We start from the raw sequence: 15,340 nt of genomic DNA, 5'->3' as shown, positions 1-15,340 counted from the left end.
CCTTTACTGTTACTAAAACTGAGGCTTAGTATGACATCCAGATGTCTTTTCTTATGAAATCATTTTCTTGTATTTTTTAGATAATTATGAGATAGGAATCTCATAATTGTAAGATCTTTTGACACAACTTATAATTGTAAGTTTTGTTGGTTATTAGATGATAAGTAAAAAAACAAAATTGAAAGATGAGTTGTTTTATTTGCTTTGAAGAATGCTGTGCATTTCACACCTACTAATTACCTACAATTAGGATAAGTACATTTTGAGCCCACACTGGTTCTTTTCGGGTAGAATCAAACCTCATTTGATTTCTTAATGTAATGTAATGAAGTAACTTGAGTTTAATAAAAACATAGTAGGCCATGTAATGGGTTATGGAATTTGTTTTCACTCATGCATTCTCGCAAGTCTGAGCTTCTGAAGAGGTCGTGAAGGCATCACGAGTCTGGTCCAGCCCCTCCTCTTTCCGCTGTGTGTTTCGCCCTCTCGGCAGTTGATGAGTGAAGGAGACGAGAAGGAGGCGCAGCGGCCGACAAGAGGAGAGGACAGCAAAATAAATGTCACCGTTAGACAGCCAGTTGGATTGCCAGAAAATCGGCAGGATTACATTTTCTGAAACTATCTGCAAAAGGGAAAAAAAACATCGATAAAGATCGAACGTTGTTTTCAGCTGTAACGTTAATTCTCACTGGAATAAATGACGTTAAGTCAACGGTTGAACGTTACCTCTTGTTCAGGTGAGTAACGTTTATGTCAACGTCCGTTATTGGACTCGAACGTTGGCATTAGTTGTTATATTTAACACAGTTTAAGAGTTAATTTAACCTAAGAGAACTAAGGTACAGCGTTACCTTTAACCTGTGATGAACGAGTATACAGCAGTGTTTAAAACACCTTGCTGACGCTACCTGGCTCTAAACGTGTGTTATTGTTTTGATACGTTACACAGCAGGAACAACAGGAGGATTGTGTGTGTGCGTGTTATTACCACCGTGTGTGCCCGATAAAGGGTGGAAGAGGGGCGCAGACAGTCTAATTCACCCGTTAACCACGCGATGCGTCAAGGTAGTTGACGTTAATACACCGTTTATTTTGCTACAGCCACTCTGCCTGTGTTGTGTCTTATTATCCCCAAATCAATATTAAATCAACGCAGTGTGTCTCAGCAGGGACGAAAGAAGGTAGAAAGGAAAGAAGGAAGGTTTGAAAGTAGGAAGGAAAGAAGGGAAAAGGGGAGATGAGAGAAAGGAAAGAGGGAAGGATATAAGAAGGAAGGGAGAAAGGAAAGAATGAAGGATGGGAAGGAAGGAGGGAGAAAGGAAAGAAGGGAGAGAGAAAGGAATGAAGAGATGAAAGACACATGGATTTAAAGATGGAAGAATGGAAAGAATGAAGGATTGAAAGAAGGGAGAAAGGAAAGATGGAAAGGAAGAGGGGATAAAGGGAAGAATAAAGGGAGAAAAAACAAATGACTAGCTACTAACATGTTTCCCTTGTCAGGTGATTTAAGGTGTAGGCTGTGAAGTTTGACCCATCAGGGCTATGGCCCCGGCACTCACCAAAACCCTGAAAGATGGCCACGGGATCCACCTCTCCTCGCCTCCCGCCGCCGCCAGAATGGACCCGGATGGCCGAGCCGTGCGCAGTACTGAGCCGGAGTCTCGGATGAGGCCGACAGATGACGGAGACCTCCAGAAGTTGTGGCTGAACCTCTCTCGCTTCCCCTCTCTGGACTCCCGTCTCCCTGCCGTCCAGGCGTCCGCCAGCCGGCGTGAGACGGTGCTCCTCCTCCCCAGCCCTGCTTCCCTCCTCAGCCTCCTTTCCTTCAACAAAGGCCTGCGAAATTCTCATCAGGTGGCCGGCCTCTTCCCAGGTGTACCAGACATGTTTTTAGTCCCTGTCCCTGAGCACAATAGCCAAGAGGCTTGCCTGCTGCACGGGCGCAGCCGTGCTCCTGAACGTGGACCAGATGGTGGTGATGTGCGTCACCCCCCTCTCACCCTTAGTGTTCCTCACGGGGAGATACACTCCCAGGGCTACACCCCCTTCTTCGCACCCCCACCTGCACTGACACAGGGGAAAGTGGCTGCCATGGGCTGGCCTCCTCCATCCTCAGTGCAGCCTCGCAGCGACGTTGTGAACCCTGACCGGCCGGCATCCGGAACTGAGCTGGAGGCGGCCGCGAAGGAGAAGCTCTCCAGGCAGGCAGAGCTGCAGGGCCGAGCTCAGAGGCTGCAGAGGAGACTGCAGGCCCTGCTGGGAGAGCACGCCATGCTGCACTGCAGCCAGCAGCTGGAGGGGCTGAAAAGGCACCGTCCACTCGACAGCCCGGGCTCCGTGCGTTCTGGTGTGCTACCTCCGCAAGTGGGAAGCAAACCCCGTTGCTCTTGGCTGGAGTCCTTCACAGAGCTCACGGAGTTCAGCTGCTCCAGCCAGGCGGTACTGAGAGGCCTGCAGGAGGCTTTGGACTCCGAGGCCACGGCCAGCAGCAGCTCAGACGAGGAGGATGAGATCCACGGCAGAACCGAGACTTCACCTGTGTGAGTAGAAGGTGCACGTTAGTTAGTTGCATGTGCGCATTAATCAACAAGACTCTAAAGCACTGAAGGGGACTTCTTTTGGCAACTGGGATATACACCTCAAGACAAAAATCACAATTAGCTGCTAATCATTAACAATATAACTTCATAACACACTGTGGGTATTGTTATGCCACAGTTCAAATGTGATGTGAAGCTATTAACGGAACAGCTGTGATCAACAGATTGTATTGTACGTATTGCTTGCTCACAAAAACACACTTTCCCCACAGAACAACGGTTGGTTTCTCTTTTACAAGCAAACTGAGTGAGACCAGTTTTCTTCGAGGCCTGTTTCTTGTTTTGAGCTTGTGTATTTTTAGGAGCCACAGTGAGTATCATATGTGTCACAGCTGGTTATTCCAGCTAACTAAACAAGCTCCAAAGGAGAGGATTTAGAAATCCCCTGAACCACGTATTTTGCTTATCAAGTTGAGGTGAACCGCATGATTTCACACAGTGTCGAACGCAACGTTACCAGCTAGCGTTGAAGAAAACGATGAGAAAAAAGCCATTTCACGAACTTCATTGTGCTCTCAAACTCGTTTAAAAGAATACAAACATGGTGTGAAATGGAGAGGCTCATTTATAGAGGACACCGTATGAGATCCACTGTGTCTCTGCCACATATTTCACTCGGCCCTCAGTGGAGTTTACAGTGTGGTTGTCATTAGCACAAGTTTTGTCCTCCCAGCTGTGGAGAGTGTGATGACATTTTTCAGCTATGCACGCTCGCGCTTCTCTTTCCATGCTGCAGTCATACACTCAGCAGACAAGCCAGTTGTCCGCACCCACAGGCTAGGAAATAAAAACGGCCATGCCAGCAAGCCTGTAACATGCCATTCTGTGCCATTGAGCTAGTGACCTGTGTGTGTGTGTGTGTGTGTGTGTGTGTGTGTTTTGGGGGGTTTGGAAGGTTGTCTGCTGTACTTGTGTCCTTGCTCAAAGGGAGTCGTGTTGCCCCAGGTGAGGCAAAAATAATGGAAATCCTGTATGATTGTATCTTCTATCCGGTGAGGAGTGTTTGTTTTTTCCTGCAACAAACCACAAGACGGTATTTAACTTGCAAAAAAAACTGTGCACATTGCACACACAAATTGTCGTAGTCAGAATTTTGCATATGTTTTTCCTGTTGGCTGATATTGTGGCAAATGTCCACGAATACATTATGTTAACGAGAAACAGAAATACAGGGAATGGGAGCAATTGGGCTGAAATAGAGCTACAAAAACAACAAGTATTACGATTATATATATACCATTAAAATGATTTTCCATAAACATTGACTTAGACAATAGAGGATCTACAGTATGATGAAAGTCTAACGGATCTATCAGTTGCCAAACCTTTTGTTAAAGTGAATCGGCTCCACACCTTTTGTGTTACAAAAATACAACTGAAACTAGATACTCAGCACAAAATCTTCATTTTGGAAAGAGGATTCTTTGGAGAAATATTTATGCTGCTATAGTTATTCTGCTATTCTTCTAGGTGTGTAGGGAATCATTTTAATTATTTTTAGCCCCATATTACCAACCTCGTGTTACCAGGTTAACACACTTCCTAGCCCGCAATGTGGGGGCGTCAGTGTGGACTCTGTTGGGGACAGGAGGGGTAACGTCTTGGTCTTTCTGGACCAGTCAAGTCTGGTTTAAGTGCAGAACCATTTTATTTCTTCAGTTAGATGTAGTTCTTCAACACTTCTGTTTGTTTCCTGTATCCGTGCAATAAACAGGGGCTGTTAACAAAACTGGGACATGTTTATTAGCCCCGAGAACAGGAAAGAGAAAGGGTGATTTCTAATCTGTGTGTGTTTATTTGGCCAGCTTTAGTCATCTTGGAAGCGTCAGCTTGCCTTTTATACAAGTCCGTTGAACAATGCTCTGTGCTTCGTCAGTAAAGCTCCCCTGGGGAGTTTTTATGGCAGGATCCTCCTTGAAGAGGATATCTCCTTGCTGGAGGAGGGACGGGTCATTGTCCCCCTTTTAAAAAAACGTGGACATGGTCTGACTTTCACATTCTACGTGTGAACTTGTAAAGCAGTGACATGGTTGGACTTCAAATTGAGACCATGTCCTCCAGTTTCTTATTTTTGTTATTTTAGTATTTTTTATACACAGTACTGTACGGGAAAGGCTACGAGTTGGAAAGTTTAAGTGCGGTGCACACCCTAAAGCCTTAATGCCTCAGCAAGAGCCAAGAAACACAATCCAGATTGGATCATTCATAAACCCACAGCAGCTTGTTGGGGCTGGCCTTTTATTCAACCTACTGCTCGCCTACTGCTTGGCAAAAACATTCCAGGAATTTCCTCATTATACAGTTCGAAAGAGCTGCAGGGCAGCCTGGTCTGGTCATTGTCTGTGGAGGAAGGAGGGTGCCCGCTCCTTAACAAACAGATATTAGCTCAGGATTGAGTGTAGCTCAGCTCAGAAGCAGTCATTAACCAATCACAGGCTTTGTTCTCATATGCAAAGCTTGCCTTTATACCTACAACACACTGTGTGTAGCTATGATCAGGCGAGCAAACAACATTGTGGTTATTTGACGTATTAGGCTAGTATTAAAACGACTACTTCACAATACCAGAGGGTATAGTCAAATCCCCTGTGTAGAGCTGCTTGCACATCGGCCTAACCTTTCCCCGTCCTGCATCTGAGTGTTTGAAGTAGGGGGAGTCCCTCCCTGTCCTCGCCAAGAGGTCCAAGAGCACTGCCATAGCAACTATTGCCAAACACACAGAAGATGAATGCTAACTGAACAGGCTAGCTCCATGGAAACATACTATAGGTACACACACACACCACACAATGCAACCGGGTTTTATTCTGTGGCCTAGATAAGCTTTTGTGCCTCAGCAAAAAAAAAATCCCTCCTCTCCCATGCTGTTGGGATGCTTCGCAATTTACACATGCAACACGGTAACATGGTTGGTGTGAAATAGGTCATAAGATGACGGGTGCTGCGGTACAAATATGTGGATTTTACAAGTGGTTTGGTCCTTCAGTGCTCTCTTTGTGTCTCTCAGTCTCTGTCCTCCTCCCTTCTTTGTTACTTCTCCCTGTGGTGATACACATTTCCCTGCCAGTGCTTCTGATACGCTGACCTCTTCATGCACTTTTAGTTCATGGCTAAATTGGAGCTCGTGGCTGCGTTCACTCTCTTGACGTTTATCTGCATTCACGGCCATATGCCAAAGATCTTCTTGTGAGGTCGTATTAGGGTGTAATCGACATAATTTGACAAAAAAATGAATAGAATACTATAATACCACAACATGGGTCTGAGTGTCCTTCTCTGTCATGCATCAGCAGCAGCAGCAGCTGTGAGGGGCGGTGGCTGGAAGAGAGAGCGGAGCTGGGCAGCAGATGGAGTTGGTTGCAGCTACGTCTGGCCGAGCTGGAGGGGAGGATACAACAACCGGTGGAGCTCCACAAGCACATCCGCTCTACCAAGGTAAGACCAACGTGCTCTCTGCCAACATCAATACAGGGCAGCTGACATAATAGGCCAACTGGCAGCCATAGATTATTAAGGGCTTTCAGTCAGGCCTTAAATACAAGTCAGTTTTGTGTGAAGAGAACATATAGGGTCAGCCAACGTCTGCTGTCTCTCTGTAACAAATGAATAGCTCTTTAGCTAAAGTATGTTATGGAAAGGTTTTAAAGCGGCATTGAGCAATGTAGCCAACTTTCATGGACTGCTGTAAGTGTGAACGGTTTCATATGCATCAATAGACTCGTCTTTTCGGTCATTATGTTCATTTTTCAGAGAAAATGCCCTGTTGTAATAATTGTATATGTGTGTGTGTGTGTGTGTCTAAGGGTGGTGTGGTGCTCGCGGAGTCCCAGCCGCTGACAGACAGACAGATTCAGCAAACCTTGCTGAGAGAAATGGCCGGGTTATCGGATGCTGACACTGAACCTTGCAGCCCCACACGCCTTCTGCACAACATAGAGAGACAGGTAGGAAGGATGAGCTAGTACACACACCGGGGGTTTGAAAAATCTGGAAAGTCAGTACAACTCAGTACATTTGCTACATCTGGAAAATTTGCACCGTGGCAACATAAATACCGGAATAAAATGAGCGTTCTCTTTGGGAATCCTGTGTTCTGTGATCCTTTCAAACATGTCACACAGCAAACTTCATCCAAACAGTCCGTGACCACTTACAGCAAACACAATCAAGGGTTCAAGAGAGTCTCAGCACTGTATATTGATTCGTCCATCCCTTTCCTTGGATGGATTGCTTACCCACTCACTGCTACTGAAGAGAAAAGATTACTTAATCACTTGTAAAAAGCATTATTATGGATGATGTCTTCATTGCAGAGTGCTCAGCTCAGCCAGATTGTCAGCAGTCTGATGCCTCCGCTCAGCTTTTCACCGCTATCTAAACAACCACACACCTGGAAAGGCCAGAGAGCCTTCACAAGGTACAGAAACACACACACACACACACACACACACACACACACACATGTACAGGCCTATGTGGGGGCAAGTCACTTTTCTGCAGTAGATCATTTCCAGCTGAAACAATCACACTTGGGACTCTTAAATTATGCTAGATTACATGAGACACCATCCAAGGAGAAATAGATCACATATTGATATATATTAGTAGATGACAGATCCTACAAGTAAGCAGTGTTGCAGTCAAGGCCACCTAAACCTAAACCGAGTCATGACCAAGACCTGGGACAAGACCAAGACTTTGAGGGGTTGAGACCGAGTCAAGACCCAGACAAAGACCAGGGAGATTCCCACACTGCATGACACACTTCCGATAAAATGTGAAACATGCAAACCATATAAGCACTTCTCAAAGTGATCTGAAAGATACACAAGATTCCCATCAAAACACCCACACAAAACAAGTGAAGATTCCTCTTCAGTCATGTCTACTGTGTGTGTGTGTCCATGTACGTATATATAAGTGTGCTGTGAGAAATGTCTTGATTTAATGATCAAATGATCAATTTTATGTGTGGAAGTTTTGAATTATGAGCAATCACAGTAATGATGTTAACAACTAAATCGGACTCCAATCTTAGCATGAATTATATCCCTGACACTTCCATGACCTCACCTGATCTCGTCCCTGCAGTGGTCAGAAAGGAGACAGTATTTTTGAGCCTGGCAGCTCCAAGAGAAGGAGACCGGGGGGGACCAGGAGGCTCTCCAAAGCCGACGCGTCGTGCGTTTGTGCCCGGACCCGACCTCTGGTCACCTACCACAAGCCTAAACTGTTCACCTTCAACTCCAGCAACCCCAGGAGTCCACAGGTAGGAAACACATGCAGTCTCCTTTCATTTCATTTCTGGGGTGATTTGCTGCTCCAATGTCCCATTAGTATGATTAATTATGTCTTCCATAAGCTCATTCTTATCTTGAAACCGCTCTGTGCTTCTGAAACAAACACTGCGGGGACACATTAGTGTCTATTCATTTGTGCCGCCCATGCTCCTGCACAGTGGTGTAGATAATGGATGGATGCTGAAACACAGTTGCATTCCTCCGCTCTCTGTTCTGAGGACTTGGCAGTAAAGACGGTAATGAAGATGACACCAGAAGAACTACGCCTGATTACCAAATTGACTTCATTACAATCCACCACCTATGAATTCCAATTGTAGACCCATTTTGGGTTTTTAAAATAAATATTGGAAACTGTGTCACCGTGTAGAAGCTGCTAAACATATTCATTAGTTTATTAAATTTAAATGATCCTCGTATCCATGTCAAATGTAGCTTCAAAGCAGTTGTTTCTAGTCGGGCTTCAGTGTTGGAATGCCATATAACTAAAATAGGTCCTCAAATTAAACAGCAATTAATGTTCAAAGCCGCACACCTGCTTTTAATCAAGCAGTAATATCTCTCGGATTTGCTTCAAATAAACAAGTGCATGTGAGTGTTCTGAAGCTCGAGCCTTTAATTACCCGACTACCTTCTTGCCAAGTCAAATGTCAAGTGGTTGGCATCGCCCTGCGTAGCTCCACACAGTTTTCGTAATAAGAACTCCGATACTATCATTGTACTTTTATGTGCAACATTACATGCACAATACTTGTTTTGTGATATCTTTTTTTTTAAATCTGCACTAATGAAGCATTTAGCCGCTTAAGAGCCAGAGACTAAAAACAAAGTTTAGAAACATTACGCGTAGGCCTCATTTTCTAATCCCTAACTAGCTCTTCTTTAGCTCATGTACGAACATATAAATGTTAACATACCGCGCCGTTACCATGGAGGTTCAACATCTTGCTGAACAATACTATTCGCTCATAGAGCCCAGACTGATTGTAGCTATTATAAAAAGAAGCAGCACCATTGAGACGTTGCCAGATGACAAAGAAAGCTCTTTAACAACTGAATTAATCCTTGTGACTCACACTCCAACAAAACACAAAGAGAAAGCTAAGTTATTACTGTAGTTAAACTCTTTGACTAAACTGCTCTTGTTTAGTATCATGTGACAAAATGATTTTCTCTCTCTCTTGTGCATCAGGACTCTGGAACGCCCACGTCTGCCGTCTCCTCGTCTCTCTCATCATCATCTTCCTGTTCATGCTGCTCATCTTGTGATCCTGTAGCCCTGTGCTCTGATCCAGACTGCAGCTCCGGTAGGGCCCTGTCCTCCAGGACCCCCAACACCACACCTCACCCTGAGCTGTGTCTTTCATTCGGTAGGAGAAACATTAACACGACGTCATGAGGTTGGCTATGTAGGAAGAACAGGGAACCTGTGTACGCGTAGCAACCTTTTTTTTTTGTTGTTGAAAGAAATATGTAATTTCATCTACTGTTTTCTGAAAGCTGTAGTTCTTCTCTTTGCCTCGACTGCATGCTTGCACATTGAGACGTGCTGAAGTAATTGATCGTGAAGACGTTAAGACTGCTGGGACTGTTTTGAGCGCTAACTTTAAAATGGTCACTCTCTTCCAGACACTCCTCGGTCTCACCACTTAAAGAGAGTCCTGGCCAGAGAAGAATGGTCCCAAAGGCCTTTGTCTATCAACGTCCAACCCTCCAGTCAAGCACACTACAATAGACGCAGCTCCACACCACTGCACAACAGTAAGAACCCTTCACCGGTATATTGATCACACACCCTGTAGTGTTCTATGGTGCTCTCCTGTCTTATACCAGTACATTACTGGGCCTATGTGTTTAGTCGCTGCTTCAAACAGGCCTGTAACCCGTTCTGCTGTCGTAGTCAACTGATGAAGAAGACGGCAGGAGGGACAGAGGTTGAGAAGAAAGCACCTGCATTCTTCTTCTTCTTGTTATTCACCTAACAGACGGGAGCCTCACTGGCTTTTGATCCCCTTCTCTTTGTTGTGTGAAGTCGATGGTAATTTAATGTGAATGCAAAGTCAACTCTACCTGCTGCAGCGTCACAGTCCAAACTTTTCAACGGTGGTTTTTATTAGAAAAACTGTATATATATTGAATATTAGATATATTAACAAAACATTTACATTTATTTTTAGATTAAAATGACTTTTGTAGTTTACATTGTTTCTAAATAATAAGTTAGAAATAATTATAGTAATAATAAACTGACAATTCATCTTGTTTAGACAATCCTCCCATTCGGTTGTCGTGATAACATGGCTGCTGTGTCTGCTTGTTATCTCCTCGTGTAGCATCATAAGTGGTTCCTAGTATGTCAGATATCCCACTGGGTCTGTCTGAGGCTTCCAGCTGAGCAGTAGGTGGAAATGAAATCCTTTTTGGCATTTCACCAGACATCAATATGTGTCTCTTTACATTAGTCTGAAGCTAATAAATGATCGTTTACTTCTCTGGTTTCGGGGCTTTAAGTGCTCCTTGCTCCCATGGTTGTCCACGCTGGAGAGTGATTATCCAAAACAATCAATGATTGGTTGATTTTTAGAATGTTCCCTGTTCGCCCAGGGAGGGTTGACTAAACAGTATGTATCAGATGGACTTGTGTTAAATACAAAGGTGAGGTGAAAAAAGGCTTTAAGTGATGTAGGAGAGGTAGAGAGAGAATAAGGGAGGAGACACAAAGGAGGCCAATTGGACATTGACGAAGACGTCACTCACCCACCACTCTGTCGATTTCCTGTCAGCTTGAATGATTGTTTCCTCTTTTGTCAACAGCAGAGAAATAAGTCACGTAAACGTCACCTAAAATAATAGCCTGGCACATGGAAACGAACTTCTTATCACAGCTGATTGTAGCTAAAGCAGAGTGAGATTACGTGAACAATCAAAGCAAGAAAGGGATGGAAATATCAGCAAATGGTTCACTGTGGTAGCTGTTTGTACAGTGTAAGAATGGAGAGCACTGTGATTCACTTTATTATTGGAATGAAAGGTGGATTCCAGGCATCAGTCTATTCATTCTTGTCCCTTGTTCCTCCATTACCTCTGTCCTTCTCTGGTTTGTGTGTGTCATTATAGGTCGCACATACAAGCAGCATGCAAGGCATCATGAAAGAAGAGTTATGGGTCTGTCACCTATCAGGATGGCAGGCTCTGCTCAGAGTCAACACAGGAGAGCCAATCAGAGGAAGAGGAAGAGAAGACGCATCCACAGGCTGATGGAAGGTGTGTGTGTGTGTGTGTATGCAAGTGTATGTTTATTAAATGGCTACAGTGAACACTCTCCATCCAGAAGAGCAGGATTGGTAAACACAGACATTTTTAAATAATATGTATTTTTTTGTATAAATCACCCTTTTTTTGGGTACCAGAAGTTGTTTATAATGTAGTGTCTGTTCCAGCCTAACAATATCTTGATGTGTTGTATTCAGATGAGGAAGAAGTCCTGTACCAGTTCTGTGACCCAAACAGTTCAGATGAAGTGCTGGAGGAGAGCTACACACCGCTCTCGCGCAAGAAGGCCTCACGGGTAACACACACACACACATTTTTGAACGTGTATACTTGTGAGAACCCTCATTGTAATGCCAGAACCCTGACCCCAAACCTAGCTTAAATTAGCCTCGACCCTAAAACCAGATCAAGATAATAAATTAAACCGGTAAAACAGACCCTCGCAACAAAAATTCAAAAGCTGATCAGTCTAGAGAAAACCTCCATCACGACAACCTGGTGATGTAGATGTATGTGAACACTTCTGAATCATTGGTCATGTTTCCTTTTAGGGCAAACGCCAGGGAGAGAGTGTGTACAACATCAACAACATTGTCATCCCCATGTCTCTGGCTAAAGTGGAAAAGCTGCAGTACAAAGACATCCTGACACCCAGGTATGGAACAAAACGGCCTCTAATGGAGTCGCATAGAATTGTAAAGGTCCTGGTTTTGTATTTTGGCACATGGAATTTACCGTGGGTTTTTACTTTCATACAAACGGGATCCTGTCCCGTCCACCATCATTGTCCGTCACCTCAAAATGTCTGTCTTTGCAGTTGGCGGGAGAATGACGCATCGTCTCTGATGAACAGTGAGGCGGAGAAGAAGGACGACAATGAGGAGGAGCAGGTAGTGTCTCATCCCTTTGGACATGAGCTGTTTATTGTGATTTGTGAAGAAAATACCATCCTTATTCCTTTGTGTGTGTGTGTGTGTGTGTGTGTGTGTGTGTGTGTGTTTGTGTGTTTCAGGTGGAGGATCTCACTAACAAAGTGTATGCACTGAGACATCTGGACTTGGAGCAGACGGAGAAATTACGCTGGTCATCAGTGGGAAAAAGAAAATGCTGCAGGCTTCCTAAAAGGTGGAAACAAACAAAAAAAATACTCACAGAAATGCAACATTACATAGTTTTACGTTGAATACATCAGGTGATACCCATCATGCAAGGTGAATTACATCGGGTCGGTTGGGGAGAATTAATTGGCCTTCTCAAACGTCAGAAACGTCGGGCAGTGTTTGTTGTGTTAAATCCTTATCCTGCTGTCTGAGCTGACTGCACAGTGCAACTATTGCAGACTTGGTTTGTTCCTCAAAGGGGAATGTTGAGTAATTTACTCGTGAAGTTTCATGGGGTGTGCTTGTTTTTTTTCTCTCCAGATCTGGCAGCAGGTTGTCGGGCAGTGGGGGCGGGATGTGCTCATCGGGAGAGGAGAGCTCCGTGGAGTTGAGTTTTGCTCAGCTGGATTCTGGTGAACAGCAAAGCTCAGAGGAGTGGCTGGTAAGATCAAAAGCACCACAGCTGAAACCCCAAACAAGCTTTGAATATCAGAGTATGATGCTTCAGCTGCCATAGGAGGGAACTCACACTTATCATACACAGCGATTTTCTATTTTTAGAAAATAGAAACAGCCTCACAGCCTCACAGCCTCTACAAAGAGGAGATTTAGGAGTACGTTGCTCGTAGATCATCAGTTATTCCACCCCTAAATGTTGCTGAAACATTCCAGTTAAAGATATGTCTGTGTTATTTGTGCTTCAGATGCGGGAATAAGAGTATAATTAGCAAAAAAGGGTTGCAGACTAATCAATACTCTCTCCCAGTCATATTGTGAGTTAAAAGCCTAGATGCATCCTTGAGAGCGGACACAGGTACTTCTCCACTCTGTTGATGATACTCTGATTGCAGTGCTCTCAACCACTTCTCTTTGATTAGAGAAGGAATAAGTTGTTACTAAACCAGACTGTCCGTATCAACAGTCTCCACACCACAAATATCTCCCACTTCACTGATTTGCACTACTTATGCACTCGAGCACCCATACAAACCCTGATTAAAGCAGCGTAAACAGTTAGACATCAGAGCCATGCACCCCTATGATACAGCCTTCAAAGTCTAAATTCAACCAAGGTAGTCGGGACTGATATTGGAGGAGCAATTATCGAGTTTTGGACATTATTTTACAATTTGTATGTAGCTAATGAAGATTTAAGCATATCTAATGCTCATTAAATAATTGAGTTAGAGTTGGAAAGTGATAGAACACATACTAAACTCTAAAACATAAACAAACAATATATTCTATTTACAGATGTGTTTAATGCGTACTGAATTGTAGATATGCTCAATTCCATTGTATGCCCTTTGTCGTCCGGCAGCCTCAGACACCCTGGGCGCCACGAGTGTTTCCTTTGGCCGAGGACGAGGAAGACGCACTTCTCTCTGACAACCTGGACAAAGTGTCATTAGGATGGCCAGAGTGTAGCTCCGCCTCCTCCACATCAGAGAACTCCAACTCCTGTCTCTCCCTCGCTCCCTCCTCTGGTGCTACACTGCCGTCTGGTGGACAAAGCCGGAGCAGCACATCCAACGGCAGCTGAGACAGCGGTGCCTTTTCTTTTTTTCTTTTTTTTTTTTTAACATGTGAGTTGGGAAATACAGTGAATTCCCTCTTTGATAGTGTGCAGTGCTTACTCAGATTGTTTGTGCATGCCACAGCTTTTTGCTGAAGTTTTTACTTTGTTTGTTCTTCGCAAACTCTTAAATTGTTGATTAATTTGGCAAGTTTTTACTAAACTAATTTTCTTTTATAAGTTGGTTATAATAACAATATTTATAATAAATTAATAAATTATAATGATTATAATAAATCCTATATAATGCATTATTACTAAGACAATTAACAAATGTAATCATTTGTCATTTGTTCCTTCAGCTCATAAGTCATTTTAGTAAATAATTTTGTTGGTCATTCATTTATTAATTTATTTAGTTGTCTGTGCATTCATTCATCTGTCCATTTAGTAATTTGTAACACAAAGGATTTCTTTTTTTGTTAATGGATTTCTAACAACATCATAATCGTTAACAAAGGCATAATTCATTCATTCAGAGTAATTTAGGTAATGAAGGAAGTGGAGGATCTCAATCAAGCGTTGAGAGTCAATAGGAGTAGTGGTTCCTCAAAAGGTTATATTTGTCACATTAATTAATTGTTTCATTTGCTCTCCAGATCTCCTCATGCCTGGGGCCACGAGGAGAAAATGTGCCGTGGGAACCTTAACTGGGATACTTAATACATTCCAGAACAGTGATTTTAATGTTATTTGCTTAATGCTTTAAAGCAAAAGTGTTTTTTAGGTGTACTTTGTGAGTATTGTAGCATAACTACTGTAGCTTCTGCTACACCTTCAGGTTTTAATGTATAAAATGTACTGTATGTAAAGAGATGTGTACCAGCACAACCCCACTGTAGTCTCAGGTTTGTATACTGTTTGTAGTCGACACTTACTTTTTTAATCTATTATATTTTCACAGTTGTCTTAAAAAGTCAGTATATGAAGACTTTAGCACATACACATATTTATGTAACTTTTACTTGATTTACATGTGCTTTTTGACTTTTTTTGTCTGTCATTTGGTATATATTTTTTATGAAAGTTATAAGTAAACATTTGCCAGCCAGTACGTGTTCTGGAGTCTTCTTGTGGCTGATTCACATGGTAACAAGCACAGAGATGAGGGTGGGGACAGAAAAGAAACGTCAAAGAGTATGAATGAAAAAGAGTAATATAATTATGACATGCATGACAAGATGTAGAAAATTTGACACATTAAGTGAAGCACCTGATCATTCAGAAGCCCGATGGTTTTTATTTCAGTCACGTGTAAAATGTCTGCTAAGTGTACTTTACATGACATTGATGCAAGATAGTACTAGAAGGACAAACTAATGTGAGGTCATTTCAGTGATTTGGGTGATTAATATTTATGGAGGTCACCGCTTTTTAGGGCCAGAGTCTCAGGGAAGCAGCTCGTACTATGATCCCATATGCATAACCTCCTCTTATTATATCCTCCACATCTACCAGGGGGCCTAATGGGCAGATGGTGGTCAAGGTCAG

General features: G+C 43.3%; 1 protein-coding gene across 3 annotated transcripts; it reads left to right on the top strand.

The window, feature by feature from the left end:
- The first annotated feature begins 516 nt into the window (after positions 1-516).
- kansl1l (KAT8 regulatory NSL complex subunit 1-like) lies at positions 517-14,894 on the top strand. 3 transcript variants are annotated; one of them, XM_076108784.1, is made up of 16 exons: positions 517-737; positions 1,501-2,540; positions 5,891-6,035; positions 6,404-6,544; positions 6,914-7,017; positions 7,692-7,869; positions 9,093-9,270; positions 9,530-9,661; positions 11,018-11,164; positions 11,371-11,468; positions 11,725-11,828; positions 11,991-12,063; positions 12,186-12,298; positions 12,595-12,715; positions 13,595-13,859; positions 14,449-14,894. In XM_076108784.1, the coding sequence occupies exons 2-15, from the start codon at positions 1,543-1,545 to the stop codon at positions 13,814-13,816; spliced, it is 2,754 nt and encodes a 917-aa protein (XP_075964899.1). In that variant the 5' UTR covers positions 517-737; positions 1,501-1,542; the 3' UTR covers positions 13,817-13,859; positions 14,449-14,894. The 3 variants fall into 3 exon arrangements, with proteins under 3 accessions (XP_075964899.1, XP_075964911.1, XP_075964901.1); XM_076108796.1 differs by lacking the exon at positions 517-737 and having other exon boundaries at positions 753-2,540; positions 5,894-6,035; XM_076108786.1 differs by lacking the exon at positions 517-737 and having other exon boundaries at positions 753-2,540; positions 13,595-13,823.
- The last annotated feature ends 446 nt before the right edge of the window (positions 14,895-15,340 follow it).

The sequence above is a fragment of the Anarhichas minor genome, unplaced genomic scaffold, assembly GCF_050575085.1.
Source record: "Anarhichas minor isolate MPS153535 unplaced genomic scaffold, ASM5057508v1 ptg000004l, whole genome shotgun sequence".
Classification (NCBI taxonomy): Eukaryota; Metazoa; Chordata; class Actinopteri; order Perciformes; family Anarhichadidae; genus Anarhichas; species Anarhichas minor.
This window is presented reverse-complemented; position numbering and strand designations above follow the sequence as displayed.